This window comes from Cinclus cinclus, chromosome 6 (genome assembly GCF_963662255.1).
Source record: "Cinclus cinclus chromosome 6, bCinCin1.1, whole genome shotgun sequence".
NCBI classification, from domain to species: Eukaryota; Metazoa; Chordata; class Aves; order Passeriformes; family Cinclidae; genus Cinclus; species Cinclus cinclus.
In genome coordinates this window covers 5,107,829-5,120,685 of record NC_085051.1, presented here as the reverse complement: position 1 = coordinate 5,120,685, position 12,857 = coordinate 5,107,829, and the positions used below count along the sequence as shown (strand labels likewise).

The 12,857-nt window shown below is 38.2% G+C and overlaps 1 protein-coding gene across 2 annotated transcripts in view; it reads left to right on the top strand.

The window, feature by feature from the left end:
• LGR4 (leucine rich repeat containing G protein-coupled receptor 4) overlaps positions 1-5,134 on the top strand; it is a 70,393-nt gene extending 65,259 nt beyond the window's left edge. For both annotated transcript variants that reach the window (XM_062494283.1, XM_062494280.1), the window contains 3 exons: positions 171-298; positions 852-926; positions 3,858-5,134. In XM_062494283.1, coding sequence (XP_062350267.1) covers positions 171-298; positions 852-926; positions 3,858-5,134 — 1,480 coding nt within the window. The remainder of the gene's footprint in view (positions 1-170; positions 299-851; positions 927-3,857) is intronic.
• Positions 5,135-12,857: the final 7,723 nt, after the last annotated feature.

Genomic DNA, 12,857 nt, shown 5'->3' with positions numbered 1-12,857 from the left:
TCATTAGAAACGGTTATACCTGATCCAATTTGAAATAGTTTTTATCAGCCATCATGAGAAAAAGATTTGAGTTTACCACTGAAGTGTGCTACTTCAATACTTTTAATAGGTGGTAATCTTAACTTTGGTTATAAAGTTTAATGGTCTTCTTTGTTCTGCCTGTATTTCAGGTCACTCTCTGTACCATATGCTTATCAGTGTTGTGCATTTTGGGGTTGTGATTCTTATCTTAACTCTAATGCTGAAGATTCCAGTCACCAAGATCAAGGTGCCTTGATGGATCATGAGAAGGGTAAATGTTTAATTGTACTTAACCAGCAGTATTGTTTTGTACCAGACTAGAATAACAGTGTGTGTTGCCTTTGAATAAGGGAGTATGAAAAATGTAAGTCTCTACAGGGATACAAAAGCAGTCTCTGAAAGTGCTTAGCAATTGCATACAAATCAGCAGTGCCATGTTCCTTCCAAACATGTGAAAGATATATTGGGCACTGCAAGACTTGCCTGTCTGAAAAAAAAAAACAGTAATGAAAAAGTATTCAAACTGCAAGTATTGCTTCTGTCGTGGTTTTATTGTTCTCAGTGTTTCAGCCTTTCTATTCAGACAGGACTTGTCCTTCCACTGTCTACTTCAGGCCCCATAGATCTTTCCCCAGTGATTAAAGGTGTTGCTTTGTTACAAAGCCTTGTAAGCAGCAACTTCTGCTGAGCACCTGGCCTTATGTGGCAAACCAGAACAACTTTACTTGTCAGAAGGCTCAGGTGTCGGTGAACTACTTCCATCCTAGGCAGCTTCACTGCCATTTCACTTAGTTTTCTTCCTACAACTAACATGTTTTTCACTTTTACAGCTAATGCAGATATTATAAGAAATGCGAAAAATGAGGAATTGGGACAGACTATTATTCACTGTACACCAGCAACAGGTAAATCTTATAATGTGCTTTAGCCACACTGAACTTCAGGCATGGTGTTATGCAAAGAGTGAGTGCAGAATTACATCTTTCATTCCTGGTAGTCATTATGTACACAGAAGATTCAATTCTCCAGTGCTTTTGGTAAAACTTGATTTGATGTCAGTGTTGTTTTGGATGAGCAATCACAAAGATGTGACTCAGCTTTAAACACATAGCCCTTCATTAGAGAACTATGCTATGAAAAATACTGAAATTTCTTTCCATAAGCAGAACAATGAAGACTATAATGCTCATATTTGGAGTCTGCTAATGCACTGCCTTCTATCTAGTTCTGCCTTATTTTTGTTAAGGAGATGTTCATCTGTTTCAGTGGGAGTTCAGCCTGTGCTTTAAAAGCTTCACTCAAACTGCTGTCTTTCATTGGTGGTTTTAATAAAACTTGGTCTTTCCAGGAGAGAGGATAAGGCACATTCATGTGATCTGCTCCCCAGCCCTGCTAGAGCCACGTTAACTGTAAGCAGAGGGCTGTTACACGTAGCTGGAATAGGCAATAGCAATTTTAAACTGCTAATGACCTTGTGCAGTGAATAGTCTTGCTGGCATACCACATTTACTCCAATTCAGGCTTGAACAGTCCAGGAGTGTTGAAAGTGTTTGGTGTTGCAATGAATATTTTCATTCTAGTGTGCTTTGTTTCTGCCCTTCTGTTTCTCTAGCTCAAACTGTAAATTTCTGTACACTGTTCCACTCAGCCCCTGAAGGATTTGCTGTAGTGTCTCTTGCTTTCTTGCCTTTGCCACAGCCTCTCCAGAGGATTCCTTCCATATATCTTGTACCCTTTTGTCTGCATAAACAGGAACATGCAGATGCAGTATGCTTCCAGTGAAGTTACTTCTGGATGAGCAGGAGTTTTCCGAGTCTTATTTCTTTCTCATCTCCTAACTACTATTTTATGTTACGAAAATCTGTTTACCTTTTGAGCTAGCTCTGGCTTTAATATCCATCATATCACAAGGATTTTTTGATCACAGCCAAAAAAAACCCGTAGTCAGAAAGTCAAATACATTAATGTAATTGTACATAATCATAATCTGAACGTTAACTTGTTAAAGGTGCTTATTTGCTTTTGATCTCCTGTTTACAGAATGAGATTTGAGATGGTGGTTACATGGATTAAATTTTTTTAAGTCTTTAGCTCATTCTTTTTGTTCATGCCAGAAATGCTGTATTAGGTCTAAAAGAAAGAGCTTGGTCTACAAGTTCACAATTTGCCTAGTTTTTCACCAGTCCCTCTCATACTAACAAGTTTATATTTCATGCTGCCATCTGGTCATAACGTACTCCACCACATAAGTTGTGAATCACTGCTCAGCCTGTAGATCCACTTTGCCTAAAGAATGAATTGCTGAATAGTGGTGCTCAAGTACGTCAAGTTCACTGAAACATCTTTCTGAGCATGAATTCTTGCCCCCTCCCAGTATGGACTGGAAATACCAGTGTGAGAGGAGGGTAACTTTAAACTCAAAGGATAGCTGTACTTTGGGAGGAAAACAGGAAAGGGTGGAGGCTTTTATTTGTCTAAAGTACAGCTACTAGAAAAATGTCTTCAAATTGATTTTAAAATTTCACAAGTAGGAAGTTGTTTTTGTTTTTAAGTAGATCAGCTTAGCAGGTATTGTGTCACATGAATTTATTGTAAAGTTAATTATTCTGTCATTGATGTTTTACTTGGTAATACCTGCTAAGAACTTTACTCCTGATTTTCTGATAATCCAGTGGGCGCCATTACTTTATGCCCAAAAATGAAGTTTGAGCATTTAAACTGTTTTTTTTTTTTTTTTTTTTTTTTTTGCTTGTCAATCCATTAATTTCTGGAAGTTGCTTTAGGCCTTGGGAGATTTTGGCACTGACATTTAGTCATTCTTGGCAGTGCTGTTCCTGCCCACGTTAGGGATGGGTTGTTCTTACCTTTCCCATGTCTAAAGGAGAGGCATGTGCTGCACAGAGCCAGGGTCACAGGATGAATCCAGCTCAGAAGCTCCAGCCTTTGCAGTTTGGCATTTTCTTCAGCTCCCTGCAGGGAGGGATCCTGAGCTATTGTGCTTAGGACAGTCAGGACAGTGCCTAATGGATATAGGGCAGATAGATATGGATATGGATATTAAATTCTTCTAATTGTTACTTGAAATCAGTAGGATTTCCCCATGGAATAAACAGCAGTTGGGGGATTAGAAGGGTATGCAATAGTAGCTAGCTTTTTTCCTTGTCTTGTCTCCTATTACTTTGTTGGACTTTTTTTATGTCAGCTGTTTCAAGTGGCAAAAGAAGAAAAAAATAATTTTCTCATATGACTTTTCAAGATGACAGTGCCTTTCAGTGGCGAGGCTGGGGGACAGGGCATGTGGTAAATTCCTGTCCCTGTTAAAGCTGATTAAACTGGATTTGCTGTTCTACAGATGTTTCATTGTGACCAAAAGTCACTTCAGAAGGCATGTTTGTGAATAATTTTGTTTGAGAGAACATGTTCCTTCTAAAAAATTCTTTTCTCTTACGAGGGGATTCTGAACATTCACTTTTATATTTTTTTGCCAGCCTTCTTTATGAAATATGAAATCTACATAAAATAAAAAATATTTAGATGCCACTAATAAAAGCTGTTTTGAATAGCTAAAAGGTAAGTTTGTTTTGCTAGCTTGTTTATGCAAAATGTTCTCAAATGACCATTCACTGCAGTAATTATTATTTCAGGCATAATTATTAGTAAATAACTTAAGCAGAATAGTTTACTTTCAACTGACCTATTTAGCAGTTCAGCTGTGTATTCTATTCATGAATTAATGAGGAGTACACTTTTAAGACCTTTTCAAAATCTTGCTTATTAAGGCAGAATTTTTTTCCTAAACTGGTTGTCCTTCTGTTTGTGTTTTTGTTTTCTTCTAGGTGCTTTTAAGCCTTGTGAATATTTATTGGGCAGCTGGATGATTCGCCTTACTGTCTGGTTTATTTTTTTGGTTGCTTTGTTCTTCAACCTGCTTGTCATGTTAACAATATTTGCATCCTGTACTACATTGCCATCTTCCAAACTGTTTATAAGCCTGATTTCTGTCTCTAACTTATTTATGGGAGTTTATACTGGTATTTTAACTTTCTTGGATGCTGTATCTTGGGGAAGATTTGCTGAGTTTGGCATATGGTGGGAGACCGGCAGTGGTTGCAGAATTGCTGGGTTTCTTGCAGTTTTTTCATCAGAAAGTGCCATTTTTTTCCTGATGTTGGCAGCTATTGAACGGAGCTTCTCTGCAAAGGAGTTTATTAAGAAGGGGAAAAGCAATCGCCAAAAACAGTTTCAAATTGCAGCATTTTTTGCTTTCCTTTGTGCTCTTGTAGCGGGATGCTTACCACTTTTTTATGAAGGGGAGTACTCAGCATCACCCCTTTGCTTGCCCTTCCCAACTGGAGAAACACCTTTGTTAGGTTTCACAGTAACTTTAGTGCTACTGAATTCATTGGCATTTTTGCTAATGGCTATTATCTACACTAAACTCTATTGCAACTTGGAAAAAGAGGATCTCTCCGAAAACTCACAGTCCAGCACGATAAAGCATGTTGCTTGGCTAATCTTCACGAACTGCATCTTTTTCTGTCCTGTTGCATTTTTCTCATTTGCACCACTGATCACTGCAATTTCTATCAGCCCTGAAATCATGAAGTCTGTTACTTTGATATTTTTCCCGTTGCCCGCTTGCCTGAATCCAGTCCTGTACGTATTCTTCAACCCAAAGTTCCAGGAAGACTGGAAGCTGCTCAGGCGCCATCTGACCAGGAAGAACGGAGCGGTAGCAATTGCTGTCAGCGCTCAAGGGGACTGCGCGACACGGGATCTTTACTACGACTGCGGCATTTACACCCACTTGCAGGGTAACATTGCCCTGTGCGAGTGTTGCGAGTCGCTCCTTTTATCCAAGCCCGTGCCCTGTAAACATTTAATAAAATCCCACAGCTGTCCTGCGCTGGCAGTGGTGCCTTGCCAGAGGCCAGATGGCTACTGGTCAGACTGTGGCACCCAGTCAGCCCACTCTGACTACGCGGACGAGGACGACTCCTTCGTGTCGGACAGCTCGGACCAAGTGCAGGCCTGTGGCCGTGCGTGTTTCTACCAAAGCAGAGGGTTCCCTTTGGTTCGTTATGCCTACAACATACCAAGAATTAAAGACTGAAAAGGCTTTCTGCCATCAGCTGTTCCAATAAAAGAGTATAACGTTTTGCAGACCGTTGCCTGTTTTGACCTTTCAAGCAGGAAGCACTTTTGTAATCGCTATTTAGTGTCATTTGTAAAGAAGGGAAGTGGGCAGTAACTTCTTGAGCCATACAGTTTTAAAAAATTAAATAAATAAATTGCCCTGACTGTAAATAATTGGTAAACCAAAATTGTTACCCAACATTTTTACTCTTTTCACACAATAGTGGTTTCTTTTATAGCTTTTACGTGCTGATGGTGTGTTTCCACATCATATTGCAGTTGTACTTTGCTTCTTCTGGTGGTGAGGTAAGTTCTGTTGATTTTCTTTTCCCCCTGCAAAAGCACAATATAAAGGATAGCTGTTTAATATTATAGAAATTATTTTTAAATGTGACTTTTTTATAATTAAGCAAAAAAATCTATTGCTAGCTTTGTATAGTATATCCAGCATTGAATCTCAGGATGCATTTTATTGCAGGGCCAAAATAGGGATTAATTCTCCCATACGTAACTGTGACAGCAATATCAGAATACTGTGTTTGTTTCATATTTTAGCTAATGTTCAATTTTAAAAAAAGTTTGTTGCAGTAAAGCACTTGTAATCCGTAATGTTCTGTAGATTTATTGTAATAAGAATATTAACAGCTGTCAGGAATAATAGGATTAAACACATTTTTCCAGTGATGATGCATTATTTCAGGTGAACCGCAGCAAGTTTCTTCAGTATTACGCAGTCAACAAATCATACCATTGGAAGGAATGTTGATGTACTGGGGTGTTAGCAGAGCTCTCACTGTATTACAGCTCATGTCTTTGCAATAAGACTGGCTAATACTCTGCAGCCTGTTGAAAGTTACAGCACTCCAGTAATACCTATGGATAGACTGAGATTTTAGGAAATGGAGGGAAAATGCAAGGCAATTTGGAAGTAAAAAAGAAAGCATTTTCCCAATTACTTTATTGATGGTGAAGTATACTGTGCAAAGTCGCTGATTTTCACATAAATCAGTGCAATCTTTTTAAAGCATTAAAGTTCTGAGGTCCAAATTATTTAAGGACAACCAGTGATCAATTTCTTATATTTAGTTTGAAATATGATCAATACAAAGTTAATAATGTATGATTAAGGAATTATGTAAGGCTTTTGGACAATACACTAGATCAAGAGTAAATACACTGCCATCCCAGTTACTCTGGAGAAATTATTTAGATATAAAGCTAGATTGCTGTTTTGAGAATTAAACTGTATATACTGTTCATACAATGAATTTTTATCTTTGTATTGTAACTTATTTGATAGAACCCATGATGGGAAATGTGGCTTCAGTTCATTTTGTTAATTAAAGCTACCTCCTAAACAATAGTGGCTGCCAGTAGCAGAATGTTTAAAATGTGGTTTATGTACTTTTTTTCATTGTAAATAGACATGGTTGTATATTTTCACTATAATAAAACCAGGATCCTTGTATATCGAAATCATGTAGTTTGTACAAAGTATGGGCGGAATATTTACTGTATGCTGTTAATTTTGTAAGCCAAAATATTCAAGTGTAAAAAGGGAGGAAAACCATCCAAGAGTTGTTAATTCTTATATTTACACTCGCGAATATTAGAGCTGCAATTAGCATGGAATGTTACACTGAAAGCAAATAAAGGGTACGTGAATATGCATGGTTATTTATCTCTGTTTTTCAAAAGTTAAAGCTGAAAATGGTGCACGTGGAGAATTATTTAGCATAAATTATGTCTCATCTGCTCTTGTCTACATGTAGTGAAAATTTCAGGAAAGAATTGCCAGAAAAACAAGAAAGTTGCCTGTTTACAAGTGATTTTGATTTCAAAATAATACTGACTCTCAACATGCAAAAGGTTAAAAACCTTAAGCAAAGTGTTAGCCTTCGTATGAAGCAATCTCTTGATTAAAGTTGTGATGTATTGTGTTTGAGTGGAAATGTTCTGAGTATGTTTTGACTAATCATATAGATTACAATTTTCAGATTGATACTTTATGTTGAAAATTGTTGGGGTTTTTTAAGCCATCATTATATGAGTCACAGCTTGTCCCACATTCCCTCTGTTGGCCAACCTGTCAAAGGTAATAAGAATGCTTCTCAAAAAGGACTGTTAATGGTCAGCTGCCATTTATAATTAGGAGGGAAGGAAATGCAATCATGAAGCTTCCAGAAAGCCTATTGTATTTTCAATGTTCTCGCATACGGATTAACTTCTTCTGTTTTACAAGTGAATCTCCACCCAGAGCTGTTTAAAAAGGTCAGATGTGATCCATATGAAGCTCTAGTATTTCACTGTATCTCAGTATGGTTTTGGAGTTCAGCTACACTAGCCATTAACTCTTCAGTGCAGTCAGCCCAGTGTCTTCCAGCACACACTGGTTCTGTCTGATGCTGGTAGAGGGGAAAGAATATGGGCAGCAGCTACTCAACCCCGCCTTTTAAGAAGTGCACAAAAACCTGCCTCTCTCAACATGACCACGTGCACGACACCCAGAGACGGATCACATAAGGAGAATCCAGACACATCCAGCCACCAGGTGCTTAATGACAACTTCCATTGTGTCTGCTGGTCAAGCTGATCTCAGGCCAGGGCACAGTGAAATGTTCAGATGTTCTCTTCCAGTGAGATTTTGCTGCAATGTCAAAATACACGAGGACAGCTTCCCTTAAAGCTGTTTTATGTTAGCAAGAGGTGGGATTTTTGTTACCTGTGTACCAGTGGCTTTCTGAGCTGTTACCTCAGCAGTCTCTTCAGATAGGTAAAGCTTCCTAAGACTGAAACAAGTGAAACCACAGGTTACACCCTTCCGGGGTGCCCAGAGAAAATAAATCCTCCAATTTTCTAGATTCTAAAGCTAGCTGAAACTGTTCTTACAGTTGCAGTGACATATCTTGCCTCTAGACCTCTCCACAACTGTCGTACTGAGCTCCAGTGCTGGGTTTAGCAGTCAAAAAGGCTTTGCTGTTGACTTTAAATGAAAAACGTAGAATAAGGAGAGCATTTTTTTGTTTTTCTTCCTTACCTTTTGCTGTTAGAAGGAAGCACCTTTTTGCAGAGAGATGGTCATAAATAAAATTACCAAAAGTATTCCTATCTTTCTCCCATTAAGAGTAATTTCCTACAGATTTGTATTAGCCTGCTCTGTGGCAATATGCCGGTGAAAGCTTTTCATTTGAAATGGAGCTTTTTCATTCTCTTACAAAAGTAATGCATGTGCTTTGCAACTTTTTAATCTACATGCCTTTTGCCTTTTTTAATTTCTTTCTTGTAGAATTTATTTATTGATTTACTCATAATTACACAGAGATACTTTCGTAATTCTTTTCACTTGGATTACTAATGCCTTCCATTTCAATTCACAGGGTAATATTTTTAATTAAAAACACAATGCACAGTTTGTTTTATATGTACTCTCAGTAATTTTTAATTACATAAATGCTTTTGATCTTTTCCTGTCAGCATAAGTTTATTTCAGCAGGAGATTTTTTTCAGTATTTTCTTTCACATATTGTACTGTAGAGTCTGATTTAACAATTGGACTTCAGTTGACGATGATTCGGTAAAAAAGGAATGAAATTTGAAATAGGATAATATATCACATATTGCTGTTTTCTGTACCATTGTATACTGAAAGAACTTGGAAGGTGAACGGACGTATTTCATATGTTGCACTTATGGCACTACTCCAATATAAAGTAACATTGTTTAGGTTTTACTTAAGAAATACTAGTTAGCAGTCACTGTGGTGTTTGCTTAGAGGGAACTAATTTTGATTTGAGGATAACAGAATACGAAGTGTCTCACTGGTTTCCAGTAACAAAAGCATAACCTGTGTTCTGAAAATTCCAGCCCAAAAAATGAGCAAGTACATCTGTTACTGACTGATGTTTTAAAAGAGAGAAAGACTTTCTGCAGAACTATAAACTAAAGAAGTGAAGGCTGTTCAAAAGCAGGGCGGCGGTGGTCTCCAACTAACATAAAACAAACGGGTTGAGTGGGAATCTTCTTAGTCATTCACAAAGATGTGATTTTAAATGAAATGTGTTACACAGAGTTCTTGCACATTTCCCCAGATGAGAGAAATTCTCATCTCGAGGCCCTATCCCTTTAAAGCAGATGGTTCCACATCTGCAGTCAGCAGAATCTGGGCTGGGACTAGCAGTGTATACTGCAAGGATGAGCATACATCATACTGTGAAGGAAAGTGAAGCACCAGGACCTCTCAGGTTTCACAGCCTCTAATCAAGCAGAACTATACGTTCAGGCACAAAAATAACCAATAGACAAGTGTAGGCAGTGTTCCTTGAGCTCTGACATGGAGTGGGAGTCAAGTAGTTTTCTCCCTTGCTCCCGTGCCTGCCACACTATTTTTCCTTATGCTGGAAAATCTGAAGACTTAAGAATAACTTGAATTCAACTATACTTGGTTCATATTTTCTACTTTTTTTCAAGGTTGCAAGTAAAATAGTCTTTTCTTCAAGCTTGATGTCTAAGCCTCCCTTTCTCCCAAAATGTAGTAACATTTTTTCCCCATGTGATTATTTTTATGCTTCCATGTTCCTTAATGTCTAGTGGGGAATTAGATGTGACATCTACAAGCAATGTAATCTCATTTACATTAAATCTGGCTAGTATTCATCAAGTTGAACTGAGAAGTTTCCTTCTGCTGGCTCTTGTGTTTTCAGAGACTGAGTTCATCAGATTACAGTTGAACTTCTAAAACAATGCTTTCATAAACAAGAGTTGGCAAATCAAGGTGCTTAGTGATTCACAGTAGTTGATTTGTGTCTAGAATATAAATCTTTTCTATGTCCATTACCTAAGGAATTGCTTTCTTGATAGTTTATGTGTAAAATACTTTCTTTGAAAAACTGTGGCTGGCTATTAGGGAATACTTCTGAGAAATTTGTCACGAGCATCTGGTTGTTCAGACAGGCTGATTGGCATGACCATGCAGACAGAAAGTATAGGTCTGTGAACATATCCTGCTATTTGTACTCTGAATTTTACTCTCTGTTGCTAGATAGCTCTAAGAGCTTATTCTATAGTCTATGACAGTGAGCTAGCACTGAAAGACTGAATATAGTTTTTGTAGTTTCTCTAGTGAGAAATTAGGATAATTTTTCACACTGGTATCAACCATGGGGGTGTGTGTATATATTTATTCACTACATTAAGTTGTTTGCAAACTTCTGTGCTTCATTGTGGCAGTTTGATTTTGCCTATGGGTTTTAGCAGTGTTGACATGTAATTCTTGCCAAGGCAACAGCTTCTGGCATTCAGTTCACAGAATTAAGGTTTTGCTATCCTTGCAACATGTCATTTATCTTGTCAGTCCTTCTGTGACATAGGAGTTGTATACCTGAACCTGCAGGATTGTTGGTATGTTTTTTTTACAAAATTACATTATTTGGCTTCATAGATTTCCTGTGTTAACTAGGGTGCAGTGGCTGTGGAGATGGCTTAACAAATTGGGCAGAATGGTCAGAGGGATAGTAACAATATTGTTTTATGTTTTCACTTCAGACTTGGAATGCTTCTGCTATTCTAGCAGCAATGCTTTAATTTCCCAAAGGGTGAACTGGCTTTTGCTGCCCTCTCTATGGGCAGTCTTGATGCATAAACTCTACTAGCTTGTTCCCATGCTAAGGTTTGTTAATCTGAGTTATTTGCCCAATATCTGCTCCTGCATCCAGAGAAATTCTCCTATTCTGTATAATAGGATAGGAAGGGAATAGACAAGCTCAAATGTTTGTGCTTGGCAAACTTGCTGCTACCTTGCCTTAAGACATCCATTTCATAGTTTCTGGCCATTCCAGGTGATGTAGGCCTGCATTAGAAGTGAGAGATGCCCAGTGCAGTGAATTCCAGAATTCCTCAATTTACTGAGACAACATGGGGCTTTTCATGTTTCCTATTCATTTATGAATAGTTGCCACTTTTCACTGGGAGATGAGCTTTAAGGTCAGGGAAGGTTTTCAAGCCTTCTTGACATATTTTGAAATTACCTTGGTCTGTAGCCTGTTGAAATACTTGAAGTCTTCCTGCTTCCCATGACATGGAGCTTTGCTCATTGTGCTTGGGTAGCCATGGAGTGAACAACTTTTATGCTGCTTTTATTTCTTAGCTGAATGCAGCATGTGTGCAAAAGTTCCTGTAAAACCATAGGTGGTTTGTGTTGAACAAAGCTGAGACATTAGATTGTGTAACTTGTATCCTAAGAATTCAGACTAACTTGAAATTTTCTTCTTCTTGTAACTTTACTTGGCATGAAATCTAGATTCTAGTGATATTCTGTTGTCTCCAATACTTGAATCATCAAGTTCAATTATTTCAAGAGGTGTAGTCTGTTAGATACTGTGGCTAATCATACTTGATTCTTTAAGATCATCAGCTCAACAGTCTGCCACAACTGGATGGAGTTATTTAAGCATCATGAGCATCAATTTGGTGCATTGTGAGGTATTCAATATTCTGGGGGTGCTTAGGTTTATTCAGGCCTTTTTTTGTGTGTTTTTCAGCTTGCTGGAAAACAGTTCTGTATGGATTATCTGGTGATCAGTGATGCAATAACATTTATTTTTTTCTTACAGGAACCATAATGTTATTTCTCCAACCTGTCAAAACTGCAGTTCCTTGTGAAATGGTAAGCCAAATGCAGAAGCTCCACCACTGAAAGGGGGAAATCCCAAATCCCTTATACCTCACCTCTGCCTCTCCCTCTTAGTTTGTGGCTGTGTTTTCCTGTTGCCTGCCTGGTTTTGGCGTCAGCAGCTGTTGGATACATCCCTGAGCTTTAGCTTGCTCAGACCACAAGCTGTGTTTGGCCAAATATTTCTCTACCACTTTACTAAGGTTTTGTGGGTCAGTGAAGGGTCCAGTGATTAAGAGGGAGGGAGAAGTATGTGCTCATGAGAGATGAAGATGCAGCCTGTTTGTCAGAGAAATTACTAATTTGGGTGCCTGTCAATCTGCAGCCCAAGCACCAAACATCCCATCTTAAAATTTTAAAATATGATCGTTTTAGGCATCATTTAGGACTGTTAATGATGGCATTGAGATGTCTCCTGCCTCATAACACTCATTTGTGGTGGTGTCTAGGTGTACATAATGGCTGTATAGATCTGATGACCTTTTTGTATCATTCAGCCACTGAAACTCAGTTTTTATGGCAAATGAATTGCCTCAGATGTCACAATTTGCTTTCCTGGTTAAGACAAAGTATTTTAAATACTGTTTATTACTTTTCAGTTTGCCTATCCAATTAAAGATACATTTCTTGTTAAACTCATCTGAAGAATCTTCACAAGAACAATTAATACAGCAGGCAAATTTACAATTATTTTCAAACTTCTGTATCTCACGTTAATACCAGTAACGCTTCTGCTTAGTCAGTCAGCCACAGCAAAATTACTCAAAATTTTGTAAAAATTTACCAACTGCTGATCAGCAGTTATCCCCTTGGTTGAGGAAATGTGAAGGTAATGAAAAGCTATGGAAATGCAAATGTTTGTTCCTGATCCTGCTTAAGATTTGGCTACAAGAGGGTGGGGTCAGGGTGGCCCGTCATAAGCACTGAAGGGGGACTGTGTTCCTGGGGTGTGAAAACCAAACAGAAAGCTGGCAAAGAACACAGGGGCAAGCAAGGATAGGGATATATAGATATATGATCTATTTATTACAGG